At 38.8% G+C, this 15,293-nt stretch overlaps 1 protein-coding gene across 1 annotated transcript in view; it reads right to left on the reverse strand.

The window, feature by feature from the left end:
* Nucleotides 1-15,293, reverse strand: part of CPB1 (carboxypeptidase B1) — a 50,502-nt gene that overhangs the window by 4,472 nt on the left and 30,737 nt on the right. The window contains exons 5-10 of the mRNA XM_059921872.1: nt 14,196-14,295; nt 14,001-14,102; nt 13,064-13,165; nt 10,253-10,363; nt 10,073-10,163; nt 9,178-9,380 (exon numbers count right to left, since the gene is read on the reverse strand). Of these exons, the coding sequence (XP_059777855.1) occupies nt 9,178-9,380; nt 10,073-10,163; nt 10,253-10,363; nt 13,064-13,165; nt 14,001-14,102; nt 14,196-14,295 (709 nt within the window). The remainder of the gene's footprint in view (nt 1-9,177; nt 9,381-10,072; nt 10,164-10,252; nt 10,364-13,063; nt 13,166-14,000; nt 14,103-14,195; nt 14,296-15,293) is intronic.

Consider the following 15,293-nt stretch of genomic DNA (forward strand, 5'->3'; position numbering starts at 1 on the left):
CCCCCTGAACCACCGCACCACCACCCCCCAGCCCCGTCTTTGGAAAAATTGTCTTCCATGAAACCGGTCCCTGGTGCCAAAAAGGCTGGGGACTGCTGATGTACAGCAGTGTGACTATAGTTAACAATACTGCGTCGTATACTTAAGGATGGCTATGAGAATAGAGCTTTAATGTTCTCACCGTAACAACAAAATGACAACTATGTGAGGTAGAGGGTGTGTAAACTAATGTGGTAAACATTTTACAGTATATACGTGTATCAAGTCATCACATTGTGCACCTTAAATTTACACAGTGTAATATGTCAACTACATCCCAGTAGAGCTGGAAAAAAAGGAAATTCTTCAGGGTTAGTTCCAAATGTGAGAAGTTATGATGACTATAGACAATTTAGGACAAGATCATTGTCTTTATCTCTTGACCTCCTGTGTGTCAGATGGCCTTCAAGTCTCTCAATATTTTTATTGGTGTAACATAAGATTTGAGTTATCTGGCAAAATTGAAGGGGCTTACTTGTGATCTGTTATTGCTTCTGATTTATCAGCTTATCCATTTAGTCATAACTACCCTTAGGGCCACACAAAAATGTTTAGTTTGCCTTTCCTCAGAGCAATAACCAAGTGCTTTCTAAGCCTTCAGAGGCATCTTTTGGAAACAGTTGCTGTGCCTGTGATGCTGAAGCAATATCCAAGATTGATGTGAACTTAAGATGGCTGTTATTTTGTTCCTGTCACGGGTGCCCACTGAAGGAACATCTAGTCTGTGCCGCAGCCTTGGTTCTCCTTGTCCTAAGTTGCTCTCTCATCCTGATGTCTACCTCACCACTCGTCCTCTGACCGTCACCTCATCGTCACATCCTTCAGTGGCTCTCTCACCTCCTGTTGAAGTCTGGCCTCCTCTCTTGACATGAAGAGTCTGTGTGAGTTTGTCCCTCTCTTCGCTCTCAGGCTGCATCACTTGGCCTGCATCCCCGTGTTCCTTCCGAGCCAGGTTTCCCTGAACTACTTTCTGTACCCTTCCCCGCCTCTCCTTACCTCCATGACGTAGGGTGTCCTTCTCCCTTTGTAGGAATTCTCTTTCCCTCTGTGTTCACAAGGAGGCTTGCTATTGTTCTTCCAAATTCAGTCTAAATGTCATCTTCTTTGCAAAGCTGCCCCCAACTCTCTTAGGGAGCAATGAGCACCCCTTCTTTGTGAGGGCTCACGTGTCTCTATCAGAGTTCCCGTCACTCTGTGCTGTAATCATTTGTTTTTGCATCTGTTTGTCCCCTAGGTGAGCTTTTTGTAGGGGGAGGATTCTTGGCTATTCATTTAGTATCCTCAGCAGATTGCATTAACACCTAGCACACTGTTGGTTGGTTGATTCAGTCTCTTCCTAGGGCTTCAGGTGAGCCTGATTTGGATGGGGGTGCAGAGTGCTGAGCTCCACAAAGGCTGGAGTGTGACCCCCCTGAGTGGAGACTGAGGATGCTTGTGGGGAGAGTGGTGGTGCCATGTAGTGATGGTTGACGGGTTACCGCATTTACACACTGACCTCTGCTGGGCACTTAACTTATTTCCTTTGATAAAAAATAAGTGAAGTCTGTGGACCCTTTCTCTCAGCCCCTCCGAGGCCAAGAGACAAAAAAGTCAGAGCAGACTTTAATCAACCAAAATATCATATTTTAAGTTCCAAGTATTGTAACAAAAATCCCTGGAATCAGTGTGGGTCTTTTCTTTTTTTTTAAGAGTTCAAATACTTTTACAAATGTTACTCATTTATCTTCCTAACATTATCTGTCCACATTTCATCAACACAGAATTTTCTAGCAGAATGGAATGCCATGGGGGCAGCACGCTTGGTGGGAATGTTCCAGCCAAGCTGGGTGACTGACCCCTGCCAGAAATGGTAGAGAGAGGGGTGATTCCTGAATTTGCTAAAATATTAGAGAGGTAACTCCTTTTCCTTGTATGTTTCTGTAAAAAGGGACTAAGACAGCTGACAAAAGACTGGCAGAAACAATAGCACATCAGAGAGCATGATCCATGTCTTGAAACTCTAATTAATGACACTTTCTATATAACCTGTCATTTGAGGGAGATCTTACATCCTTGCTCAGTGGGTTCAAAATAAGAACTAACATTTACATAAAACCTTAGACTTTGACAAAGAGCTCTTGATAAGAGCTAGGTATTTTTATCCCCATTTTACAGATAAAAGAACTGAAACTCAGAGAGGATAAAAGAACTTGCCCAAGGGCATGCAGCCCCATAAGTGGCTGACTTGAGCTAGGTTCTTCTTGCTTTAAATCCTGTGCTCTTTTTCACTTCTCCTTGTGGCCTTGGAATACTTCAAAAGAAGTGTTGCTAGAGCTGGTTTTACCAGTTGTAAAGAACAGAAGGAAGCTAAATATAAATCAGCCTCAGAGAAAACTTTGCTTTCAGTCAAGGCCAAACATGGCCAGCCTTTATTAATCCTTAGATATGAGTTTCCTACCACGTCTTATGCATGTTCTCTTTTGTCACCTGTTTTCTTAAAAAGAGGCCTTGGTCATAGAGCAAAAGACAGAGAGAGTCTAAAATGTCACATCTAACTCAAAGCCCAAGAGACAAAGGACCAACTAGTGTAACATTTCCCCAGGCTCTGAGCTCCAGGGGGCTGGTGAGATGAATAAGGCGAGGGTGTCCTTTTCCACTGACCTGCATTCCTAGGTAACATGTGATCAGGAAGCTCTGTCTCGTGACTGTGCTCATGGTCCTCATTGCAACCTCTACGTACACAGCCAAGTGTCACGACAGTGGGGTCTTGCCTCTTCTAATCTTCCACTGGCCCATTATTACCGTACAAGAAAACGAAAGCCCCAAACTGACTGTGGGGTATATACCAATTCAAAGGAAATTTTCTTCAGAACTTTGTTTCTAACTTGAAGTTCTGAGTTTAACCATCCCTCTGGGTGAATACATGTGATAATGGAAGCATCAAAATGATCTTTAGGGGCAGTTTCCTTCCTTCTGTCCTGTGATAATGGGTAGCTTACACCAAGGGACCAATGAGGAATTGAACTTTTATAATTTTGGTGCAAAAGGAGAAGCCTCCAAGGCCTACTGAGGCAGGGACTGAGGAGAAAGCCTTTGAAACAAATATGTTTCTGAGAAAAAGGAGGAGGGTAAACAAGTGCAGGCTCTGGTTGCCAAGCCTTGAGACGAAGAAAAGGCAAGGCGTGTGGGGAGGCCTGCTTTAGAGAGCAGAGCCTGTCTATCCTGGCAGACTCCATGGGGAGCGTGGTAGTGCTTTCACTGATGGAAACCAAATTCTTTCTTTGGCTGATCTGAATACATATTTTTAAGCTCTTTAAGATTCAGGTAAAATGTGAAGCATGAGTCAGCTGAAGTTGCAAAGTCCAGAATTTTTTTTTTTTTTTTTCCCCCCGGTGGCGGTAGTGCTTCTTCCAAATAAATGTTAAAAAATAAATGCCGTATGATGGGAATGTACTCTGCCGCACTTGAGATTTGCAGAAAATTGTAAGCTCTTTGTGAGGAGGTGTAGGATCCTGTGAAAGCCAGGGACCTTTGGCCAGGAATGAGACTTTTCTTACCTTTGCTTAAAGCAGGGTTTCTCTGCCTTGGCACTTGTGACACGTGGGCTGGATAATCCTTTGCTGTGGAGGCTTGTCCTGAGCTTTGTAGGGTGTTTATCAGCCTCCCCTGGCCTCCACCCACATCATGTGGGAGCACTCCCACAGTGATAACAATCAAAAAGGCCCCGCCCCCCCCCCCCCAAGATGTCCTCTGGGGGAAGGGAAGGAGGCAAAATTAGCTTAAAGGAAAGTCAGATAAAAGACGTAATTATGTTAAAGAAGAAAGTATTTTAGAGAGAAAAACTGAAAAAGAAGACAGCTGGTTTTAAAGGTGCTCTGAATGCCTTGTTTTCCTCTGCTGACGGTAGTACAAGTGTCTCCGAAGCGCTGCTGCTAGGTCACACCGGCTAAAATCACACTTTACCTGCAGGGTTGCCAGATTTAGCCAAAAATACAGGATACCCAGTTAAATTTAAATTTCAGATAAACAATGAGTGCTTTTCCAGTATAAGTCTGTCCCATGCGATATTTGGAGCATACTTAAATACTAAAAATTATTTGTTGTTTATCTGAAATCAGATCTGACTGGGAGTTCTGTATTTGACGTGGCCATTCTGTTTACCAGGTCACTGGCTCCAGGGTCCGCTGTGACACAGGAGTCATCCTGACATTCAAGTCCCTCCATAACCTGGTTACCTCACTCCCACTCTTCCTTCGAGAGAACACTCACAACAGGCTGACCCCCTCTGCTCCCTTCCTCATGGCAGGAACCATGGTTTATGCCGAGCACTTAATAGGTGCTCAGTGGAATTTCTGGTAATTGCCTGATGAGTCATGTACTGACCAGGCCCTGCAGGAGAATTTTAACAGGCCAAGAAGCCACTTAAAATGTATAATGGTAAATCAGCAACCGGTTTCTCTAATCAAAGAAATTCTGCAGTCGTCATTTAAAATTTTTTTGTCTTATAAGTGAGATTAGAAATCCTGAGAAAATTCCTGAAGCAGATGTTCTGTGCCTCAGTCCTGTCTGCCTTAGCTGCCGGCAGCCTGCTTGACACAGGGACTGTGCCCTGTTGCTCTTGTTATTAGGCAAGGACGTGGTGACAGCTGCGACTGAGTGTGCGCATGGCCCTGCAGTTGTCCACCTCCTACTCACAATATTTCTTCCCCCTGATTTTCATGTGTATCTCTAATCATAGTCTTGGCTTATGCTCACGTGCTTGGGGGGAGCAGTGGGTTTCTATCTTGGTGGCTCATTAACTAAAGCTTTAATTACGAGGTAGCGAGGTGTCTCTGGACTAGAAGGCGTTAGATTTTAGAAGTGGAGTTCTATCTTTCGGCCAAGTTTAATAATTTTTCAGAAATTTTTAGACTGTCATATTTCTCCTGGTTAATGTACCTATACCCATGAAAGTACCGGCCAGAATCATGAAGACTGGGCCCTGAGAAGTCAGGGATCTTACTTGACCAGTGTCAATCCTTAGCAAGGTCCGGGGTCGGAGGTAGTAATGATATATTTGTGGGATAAAAGACTTTATTTAATGAATGGTCTTTTGCAGACCGGCTGCATGGAGCACCAACATAGAACACGGCCACACAAATATGTGTGTGTGCATCTTTGGAAGTTGGGGCAGCTTAGGAAATTCTTCAGCATCCAATAGCTCCATGCCCAAGGCTGCCTCTACTACTGGTGTTGGCTTAGCCAAGCCTTCATTGTCTAAGCTGGAAAATGAGAAAGCAGAACCAGAGAAATTCCAAGATTTCCACCTGTGAAATTCTGTGCTTCTAATGTAGAAATGTAACGATAGATGCATGCCCTGGATTGGCATCTTTGTGTAGTATACGTCAGCTTTCCATTTGGTCAGTCTGGGAAATGGGTGAAGGTACCTAGTTGATTGGTTATTATTCTGGGTTTCTGCTTTTGAATTTAGAAGTAGTATTATAGTAATAATTACTATTAACAGTGCCGTGTGCGCCTCTTTGGGGGGAAGGTAGACCAAAGATTGGGAGCTTTTCCATGCTCAATAAATGCAAAGATATGGATAGGTTTGGGAGCCTTTTCAATTATGTCTCCTAGTTTTTATTTCCTCTGATGATAAAGAGGTCATATAACTCAATATTTCATTACCCTTTAGAATTTTGGAGATGTAAAGATATTCTTTTTCTGGATCTTAAAACTTCCTCTGAAGGTAGTGATAGCTTTATACTGAAGAAGTCAACACTGAGGGACTGGACATTTATGAAGTCATTGGAAACTCACAGTGCATTTTGTATTCTTTCTTTAAATAATATATGTGTGTAAAAGCAGTTTGCAGTCAGGAAAGCATTATGCATGTAAGACACTCTTATGTTTCCTCAAACTTCTTACTCATCTGCTGAAGATGTATTTTTTGGTAGCCTTTTTAATCCATGCTATTACTTCTGTACTTTTACTTCATTGGTCTTTTGCATTCCCATCTCTGCCTTTCTTCCCTCTGAAGGTTGTCTCATGATATAAGTAATTGTCAGGTAATCTACATGTAAGATCTTTCAGAAATGAAGCCGTATACATTTTCATCACGACTCAAATGTCAAAGGATTGCTACTTACGGTATGTTCTAAATTTGAACTGTCGAGTGCTAATGTTTCTGTACAGAATAATTTCCTTCCGATTATTTCACTGAAGCATTTTTTTAGCTACAAATATGATCTTATAAGTTTTATATGTATAAAGAAAAATAAGAATCATATATGTGTGTGTATATATATATATATATATATATATACACACACACATGTATATATACTAAAATCTGTATAAGACAAAGTCTGCTTTGTAGTCCTTTAAGAAAATTCTGAGTTATCTATAATGTGGTATGGTGCCAATAATTCATCTTATTAGTCTCTTACTCTCTTTTGTTTTCTACAGTGGGGTCACATTTTTTCTAATTGAGAATTAATATGGAGGCACTAGATTTGGGTGGAACATTCATCTTTCTAGGTCAAGACTTTTACTTTTTTAAAGTGATATCCTCATTACAAATAAAAACCATGGAAAAGCCAATATCTTTCTTCTTGGGAGACTCAAATTCTCTTTTGGCTATACATGTATTTGTGATAACACTATAGTTATGAGTTGTTCTAGCAAAATGTTCTTAGGAAGGAAGTGAATTGGATTTATACAAAATAAGAAAAAGACTGAAAGGATTTCTAGTTAACTATTCAAATGATTTAAATTGTTTTGGGGTGCCAAACTAAATTCAGATCTCAAATGAATCAAATAATCAAATAATATGCATCTTAGATTTTACTGATGGCATTTAAATATCTCTTTTAAGATACTAGGCAAAATCTTAATCACAGAAAAAATTATTGGAAATTAAAGTAACTTTTAAATCAATGTGTGTGATATAAGTGCAAAGAATTTTTGTATTTTATTCACCTATCTTATCATGCTCTAGAAAACATAAGACGTAACATGTCCTCTTCCTTGAATTTATTAGATTTGTGGGTATAAATATAAACAAGGTAAGATTATTTTGTGGTTTATGCTTGTCTGAGAATTGATTATGAATATGTTACTTTGATATAGTTCTGTTTCACTTCTTTGTTAATTAGAATTTAAAAACAATTTTGGAGGATGGAATTTCTAATATATATATATATATATATATATATATATATATATATATGTATATATATTTTACTATTACCTCGCTTTCCTTGATTTTAAGTGAAGGAGTGATTCTTAGAGGAAGGTATCAGTGGATCACATTCTCTGGAATGGTTTCACACCATTTGGGGCACATATTGAATTGGCCCACTAAACTCACTTTGAGTCTTGGGTCTTTTCCTGGAGAAACCATGGGAAGTAGCAAGCATTATTCATGAGATTCTACAGGTAGAACTTACTTGATTCTTTTTTTTAAAAGAAAGTTTGTAGACTTTTAGAGCAGTCAGATACTACGTTATTGTATGGAGCCAGTGGGACAACAAAGTTTTCATCGCTAAAAGGGCTTAAACTTATTCCCCAAGTAAGAAAAAGTATTGAAACTTTGTGAGGCAGCTCAATCCCAAAGAACACTTCAAGCTTTTCTGTTAGCATTAGTCTTTTAGTGTTTATGTTTAAAACTAGTTATTAAGCAAATTGGATATATTGGTTATTGTTACATTTAATATGGTTTATAATTTTAGTTTTAATATTTTACTTACTAACTCATTCGTGCTTAGTTTTTATGGCTTTGTCGTTTTCTCTTGATGTGGTACAGCTTAAACATATTCACATGAATTAAGCAAACAACATACCCCCACCTCCTCTGCTCTGGTGGCCCTGGAAATCTAGGACTGAAATGAGGAGCTGGCCACACCCATCTCTGGGACAGCAGGCCTGTGAGCACCCACTGCTGGGAACACTTACAGACTGAGCCTAATTGGAAAACTGGAATATTTAATGGTTCCAGCTAATGATGTCCTCTTTTGTTTTTTGGCTACAGATAGGGAAGATGGGAAGATTTTCCTGAAATGAAATGAAATGAAAAATAGCTTTTTTTTTTTTTTTTTTTAAAGAACAGGACCTGGCTAACTATTAGCTATCAGTTTTCTAAGAAGCTGAGTTATTTTTCCATTTTGCTGTTCACAAAATATTTACAGCATTACATGTTTTATTTGGTCTCTGAAAGACTGAATCTGAAAGTACAAAACAATTTCCAGTTGATAAAGTTATTGGGTCTTTGAATTTATGCATTTAGGTAAGGCAAATATCTATGTCGTTGTCTAGGTGGAATACTGTGTTTTTTTTTGGCATAACTCAAATGCTTTAAATCTTACACTTGTTCTTTCAGATCATTGGTCCCAACTTCTGGCAGCCAGATGTTCATAAATTTAAAAAAAAGTTGTTTGAAGGATTCAAACCTGCTTATTTAAAAAAATTATACATTGATGTACCATATTTGTTAATTTGAATAGTATAAAACTCTTATATTATTTAACTTTTCATATGGTTGTATCTTGATTCTCCAACAAGATTGCTAATTTTTTGAGTCAGGGATAGTTCATTTTCTTTGCATTATTTCTCATATATAGTAAGGACCCATTCACATCATTTGTTCATTGATTGATTTACATCTGTGTCTCACCTAATCCAACAATTTAGAAATAAGCAATATTAGGATCTTATCACTGAACCTGATATCAACCAAATGTGCCAAATTCCTAATGACATCTGCCATACTCTGCCTGTGCATGTCAAATCCAGCTCAAGGCAACTTGATAAAATTGACTTTCTGATTAAGATTATGTATGAGGTGAAGGAACTTTGTTGATTACCCCAGATGTGTCTGAAATCATCATGTGTGTCAGTATTGTGGTGAAGCAGGAGGAAGTGGAACTGTTGTCATTTTGAAGATTAGTGAATTAACCGCATTTTGGGGATCATTCCCTGCATCAAAATCACATTTCTTCTAGCCAATTTATCTAGCCAATTTCAGATTCCTTGTAAATCTGTGGTGGTAAGTTTTTTGCTTCTATTACTGAAAATCAAGAATGGAACTTCCAGAAATTGTTTGTATAATTTTTTTTTTCTAGGAATAGAATTCAAAAATCTCAACAGTGAAATGCTATATCTACTACCATGACTACTTACCAACTCAGCATTGTTCTTTGGGAGTTTGTAATCATAGGAGTAAGGGTAGAGCATCATCTGGGAGTATGAGTGGATTGTCAGATATGCTTTGATGGAAGAGAGATTCTTGCGGATGAAATTAGCCAGGGCCTTGGTCTCTTTTTCAGACTCTGCAGCAGATCCACAGTAAGTTTCATGACAGGGGTTTTTAGAGGCTCCGACACCTGGAAAAACATATTGTTGTTAATGGCAAATGGTCATCTACTGATGTTCCCACAGGTCATGTTTCAAAATTTCAAATTAGAGAGTTAGAGAGTTAAAAAATAAGTTGTTTTCACAGGAGTTTTTATAATCATCCTCATGTATGTGTACATTATAAAGTATGCATACATTTAGTCACAAGAGTAGGGTGTTTTTAAGCTAACAGGCTAAAAAGTTGCATGTGAAATCACCAATATGTCCCTGTGTAGTGCTAAACAATGAGATCAATATAGTGTAAGAAGATTAATAAGTAGGGACAAACTAATATCCATGAGAAATTTCTATATTAGTACAATCATTTACTGAGAGTTGAATCACAAAATTATAATTATATCACAATTTTATTTAAATAATTGTTTAAATAATTAATGATGGTCTCCTCTAGATTTTACATTCCACAAGTAGTAGGATTATGTCTGGTTTGTTCAGTCTTATGTTTCCAGCGTCTAGCACAGCTGGGAACATAATAGAATAAGCAATACATTTTTATTGACTGAATAAACAAACTGTTTATTGTTTGTGCTTTCAGAAAGTTAGAACTCTAAAATATAAAGATTTATATTTTATTCTTATTTTAGACACTATTGTGTTTTCCTGTTACTTTCTTCCTATACTTTTCAAAAGACGCATGCAAAATGGTCAGCCAGATACTTACTGCACCAACCAGCATCAAAATTTCTGTTGGGGTCTGTGCCAATGCAGGTGGATCCAGCGTTGGTGGAGCGGGTCTTTCTCCACATTCGGTACTGAAAAGTGCAGTTTATGGTTAGGACAAGTATAGTAGAAAGTGGTTGGTTTTAATTTCATTAGCCCCGCTCAGTAATGGTTCATATACCTTGGTCCAGGTATAGATGTAGCCATCGATATTGACCACAGGCAGGATATAAAAGTCTAGCTTGTTGAGAAATTCTGTCATGTGGATCTCACGTCCATAGGTGCGAACAGCCTGTGTATAAATTACAAAGCAGAATTTTATGGAAAAATGGAATGCATTATGCTGCTAAAATTTACATAGATTAGATGAATGTTGACTTTGGTAACAAAAGTGGCATCCCCTTTTGAAGTAGATATTATTAATATTTAAAAAGCAAATAGCAAAATATTACTGACAGTTTTGTTTAAAATAGTTTCTAGTTCTTCTCTTTTTCTAGGATACTCTGTTTCAGTTGTCCCCAACCTTTTTGGCACCAGGGACCGGTTTCGTGGAAGACAATTTTTCCACGGATGGGGGAGCGGGGGTGTTCAGGCGGTAACGCGAGTGATGGTTCAGGCGGTAATGCGAGCGATGGGGAGCCGCAGATGAAGCTTCACTCACTCACCTGCCGCTCACCTCCTGCTGTGCGGCCAGGTTCCTGACAGGCCGCGGACAGGTACCAGTCCACAGCCCGGGCGTTGGGGACCCCTGCTCTATTTCATCCATATATAACTCATATAATTATTACTTTTTATTTTAACTATTTAAAGATGAACAAAAATTCAATAAAATTAAAGACTTTTAAAGAACATGAATACTCATTTCCTTTGAAATAGTAATTGTAATAACTTTTTTTCAAAGTTAGTAGGATATGAGGGTAAGAACTTTTTTTCAAAGTTAGTAGGCTGTGAGGGTATTCCTAGTAAGTAAGTAAGGAATGTCTATGGATGGCTATGCATGTTCCTAATACTGTCATCTAGAAATTTGTTTAATTTTGGTGAGACCTCCTGTAGATGGTCTCAGTAGAGGAAGAAGAATGAAAAAGCCTCCCACTATGAAGTGAGATCACACTGATGGATTTTGGAGAGGCTCTCAGCAAGTCTCAAGTTGCATAATGATGGAAGTCTTCTTCGTATTCCTCTTTCTTGAGAAGGGAACTCTGTTAAGGGTCTAGCTCTCCCTGCTAAGTGATGTGGATACCTATCTATGAATGAAGGACCTCATACCCATTTATTATGCTCTCTTAGTCCCAGTTCTTCAGCCCCAGGATTATATTAAATTTACATTCAACTCTTCCCTAGGCTTGCTTGAAGAGATTTTTAAGATATTTAAGGCTTCTGTGTAGTAACAGTTTTTATATAGTCTTCATGGCTCTATACATGTATGTTTATTAAAATAACACATGGTAAAGCATGTGCTTTTTATGTTGGAAGAGCTATAGAACCATGTTCTGTTAGTGGTCTGTGATTAGAGGTAACCGAAGTAATGATGAAAGTCTTTCTTTCTCGAGGGCAGATAGTGAGATACTCACTGAAATTAAATGGTGCCAATTGGACACATAACATGTCTAGAAACCAAGAGCCTAATGAATAGATACAGAAGTGCTTTACCCAAAAGAAATTATGTTGTATATAATAATAGTCTTATATTTTTAAAGTATTTCAATATTTTAAACTTTTACTGTTGAAATAATTTTAGACTTATAGAAGAGTTGCAGATACAAGGAGTTCTCATATACCTTTTACCCAGCTTCCCCGCATTGTATTTGGTCATCATGTCTCCTCTTATCTGTGACAGTTCCTCAGACTTTCCTTTATGACTCTGACACAGGTGTTGTTAACCTTGATCACTTGGTTAAGGTAGTTTCTGCTAGGCTTCTCCCCTGTAAATTTTGCCTTTGTAATATAATACATATTTTTTTTTAATTTTTTTTATAGCTACTTTATTTATTTATTTATTTATTTTTGGCTGTGTTGGGTCTTCGGTTCGTGCGAGGGCTTTCTCTAGTTACGGCAAGTGGGGGCCACTCTTCATCACGGTGCGGGGACCGCTCTTCATCGTGGTGCGCGGGCCTTTCACTATCGCGGCCCCTCCCGTTGCGGGGCACAGGCTCCAGACGCGCAGGCTCAGTAGTTGTGGCTCACGGGCCCAGCCGCTCCGTGGCATGTGGGATCTTCCCAGACCAGGGCTCGAACCCGTGTCCCCTGCATTAGCAGGCAGATTCTCAACCACTGCGCCACCAGGGAAGCCCTAATACATATTTTTTAAGAGATACTTTGCTGCTGCAAAGAACCTATTTCTCTTTAAACTTTTACCCACTAATTTTTGTATCCATCTGTAGATTTTCATGAAGTAGTTATTACTGTGGTGTTCTAATGGTAACTTTCTATTTTGCTCATTTGTACATCTATTAGTTGTAATTCTTCTATAAGAAAGAGTTGTTCCTTCTCTCCCTTTTTTTAATTTACTGAATCATCTATATCATTATGGACTCATGGATATTTAAAAGGGTTTTTACATATATCTTACCATTAGAATTATAAAGGAGTGGAAAACAGTATCATTTAGAATAGGGACTACTATGCATTGTTTTCTTTTATTCTGAAGTATACATTGATTATTATCTAGGAGATAATGATCAAGTTAGTGGTTTTTCCACAATCATTAACTTTTAAATGCCCTATCCATGATATTTACTACCTGTTAGCCTTTCTACCAAAGGTGGGTAAGAAAGTTAAGATGAGTGAAATACAAATAAATACCAGTTTTTAACTGTTTAAAAATTTTGCCTTATCAAGTTCTCTTAGTGACCTTTGTAGCTTGGATCTTGGAATTATGAATTTTTTCTATGCTATTATTCTTTTTTATTATAGCTAGTTTACAAGGGATTGATTGAAATAAAAAAAAAATACTTTCTACTTTCCTCTGCCAGTAATCATTCTACATACTGACCTCTCTCACAAACCACTGGCAAAATGCGGGGGAAATCCATTCTCTGGCATGGAAACCGCAGTCCATGAAAATGGCAGGCTTATTTGGTCCAGGTCTGCCAACCTATTGCAAACAAAAGGAAAAGGGAAACTGTAATTCATCATATTCAGGGGTTAACATTCACTACCCATCTGGGCTTTGGACTCGAAAGGTGAAAGCTGACAGCAGCAAGAGGTACATTCCACGATTAAATTAAAACATAATACTAGCACGGTATGTTCTTGCCTCTAGACACTCACAATATTTGAGCTGAAGGCTTACATGGCTGTTTATTCTTTTTATTAAGCTTGACAAGCTCATATTTTTCAGAAGATGCTTGATTACCCTGCTTAATTGTACTCACATGGAGGTTATTTTCTGCTGCTACTGTTAGGGGACGTGACCAAGACAACTGGATGAGTAATTAGAAGTAATCATGATTGTTGCTAATCTTGTAAGAAGTTTTCCTTCTCTCCCATTTATTCCACGTCTTTTTATTTTCTTCATTAGAATTGCATGACAAAAATGGCATTAGAGGACGACAGAAACAAATTGTTGATACGTTGTGTACCGTTGTCTGATAGATATGAAGTTTATGAACCTCTTTAGCAAATGGATTTGCAAACAACATCTGGGAGAGGACAACTGCATCAAGGTAGGTGATCATTTACATTGCTTACAGGGATGTGGTTAAATTTATAGGACTGCTCTTATTTTATTGCATTTTTCCTTTTGAGTAAATCAAAATAATGATTTAAAAATTCACATATGATAAAACAATCTGGGGAATCTGTCTGAGTCAGGGAAAGAGTTATAACAATGTTTGGGATGAATATGTCTGTAAAACAGATGTTAATGTGTTAGAATTCATTGATTTAAAGCCCTCAGACATGGGAAGGTTATGGTTAAAAAGGATTACCTTGAGGAGGTATATAGTGTTTCCTAAAAATGTCGTTCCGATGGCACTGCGAGAGATGAGGTCTGGATTTTCGCTGGCGACTTGTTGAGTCCAAGCCTCTATCTACCAAATGGAACCATTTGTGGATTAATGTGTGACATTCTTGGTTCAATTCCCAAAGCAATGTCTGTCTAAATCACATGGTGCACGTCATACCGTTTCCCAGTTGTTGTACTTCTCGTAACTGTGTCCAGTTGCACGGACCCTGCTATCAAACTGAGCCTCCAGCACAGATCTGAGGTTGCTTATTAATACCCTGTAATAAATCAAAGGGGGTACTCCTGTGAACATAAGCATGTTTCCCAGTCAGCAAAAACCTGGAGTTTATGCTTTAGCCAATGGTACAGTACGTTCTCCATGAAATCAGATCTGTCCTCTGATTATGCTTTTCAACTTGAGCTGCTCATCACACAAAGTAAGTAAATCATTGAGAAGGATACTGGAGACTGTGAGCAGGGCAGGCTCTTCTTTGGGCCAAACTTCACCTGTTTGGGGGTCCTTGGACCTTAAACTTGGAAAATGATTTCCCTGGTACCTGGGGCATTCTGCATCAGGGCCTTGGGCTGCAACACAGAAGCATGCCCTCCAGCCCTATCTATGGTCTTTCTTCCTCAAGATTTTCCTCGTTTTAGCACTGAAAGTCTCATGTCCCAGGAAGCTACTCAATCCCAGGTAGATTGGGACAGCCGGTCACCTGAGGCCTTTCTCTAGGTTTTGAGAAAAATATCTTGATGGGTGGAAATTCAGAAATATTGACAAGCTAAAGATTTTTTTAGACCAAAGAATACTGAGTTTAAAGTACTCGTTTCTGCTTGCCTTTCTTTTGGCTGGTTTAAAGTAATGTAAGAATGGTTCTGTAGCAAGGTAATATGAAAATTGGTGACAGAAACTTTGAGGCTTGCTTATTTCTAAAAATGATTATTCAGGTGAAAGGTCTTATTATAAGAGGCAGGTGTGAAGGTATGGGTATATATGACTTTGTTTCTCTTTGCTACTTTTGAGTGGAAAGTGTGTTCTGAAGGGACAAAATTTTATGAGCACTAATGTCCTTGATCATAGACTGTAAATATCATGGGCAGTAGTTAGTTTACAGAAACTTCTATTATCCACAGTCAAGCCTTGAAATGTTTTTATCTGACACACAGAGAATTGTAGCCGCATATCAAAAGTCTACTTCTCCTCCGGCTGCCCCAAGGGCATTCTGATGAAGTATGTCAGGGACATCCTCTGAACCTCCCTCCTGATCTCTCCTTT

This window comes from Balaenoptera ricei, chromosome 4 (assembly GCF_028023285.1).
Source record: "Balaenoptera ricei isolate mBalRic1 chromosome 4, mBalRic1.hap2, whole genome shotgun sequence".
Classification (NCBI taxonomy): Eukaryota; Metazoa; Chordata; class Mammalia; order Artiodactyla; family Balaenopteridae; genus Balaenoptera; species Balaenoptera ricei.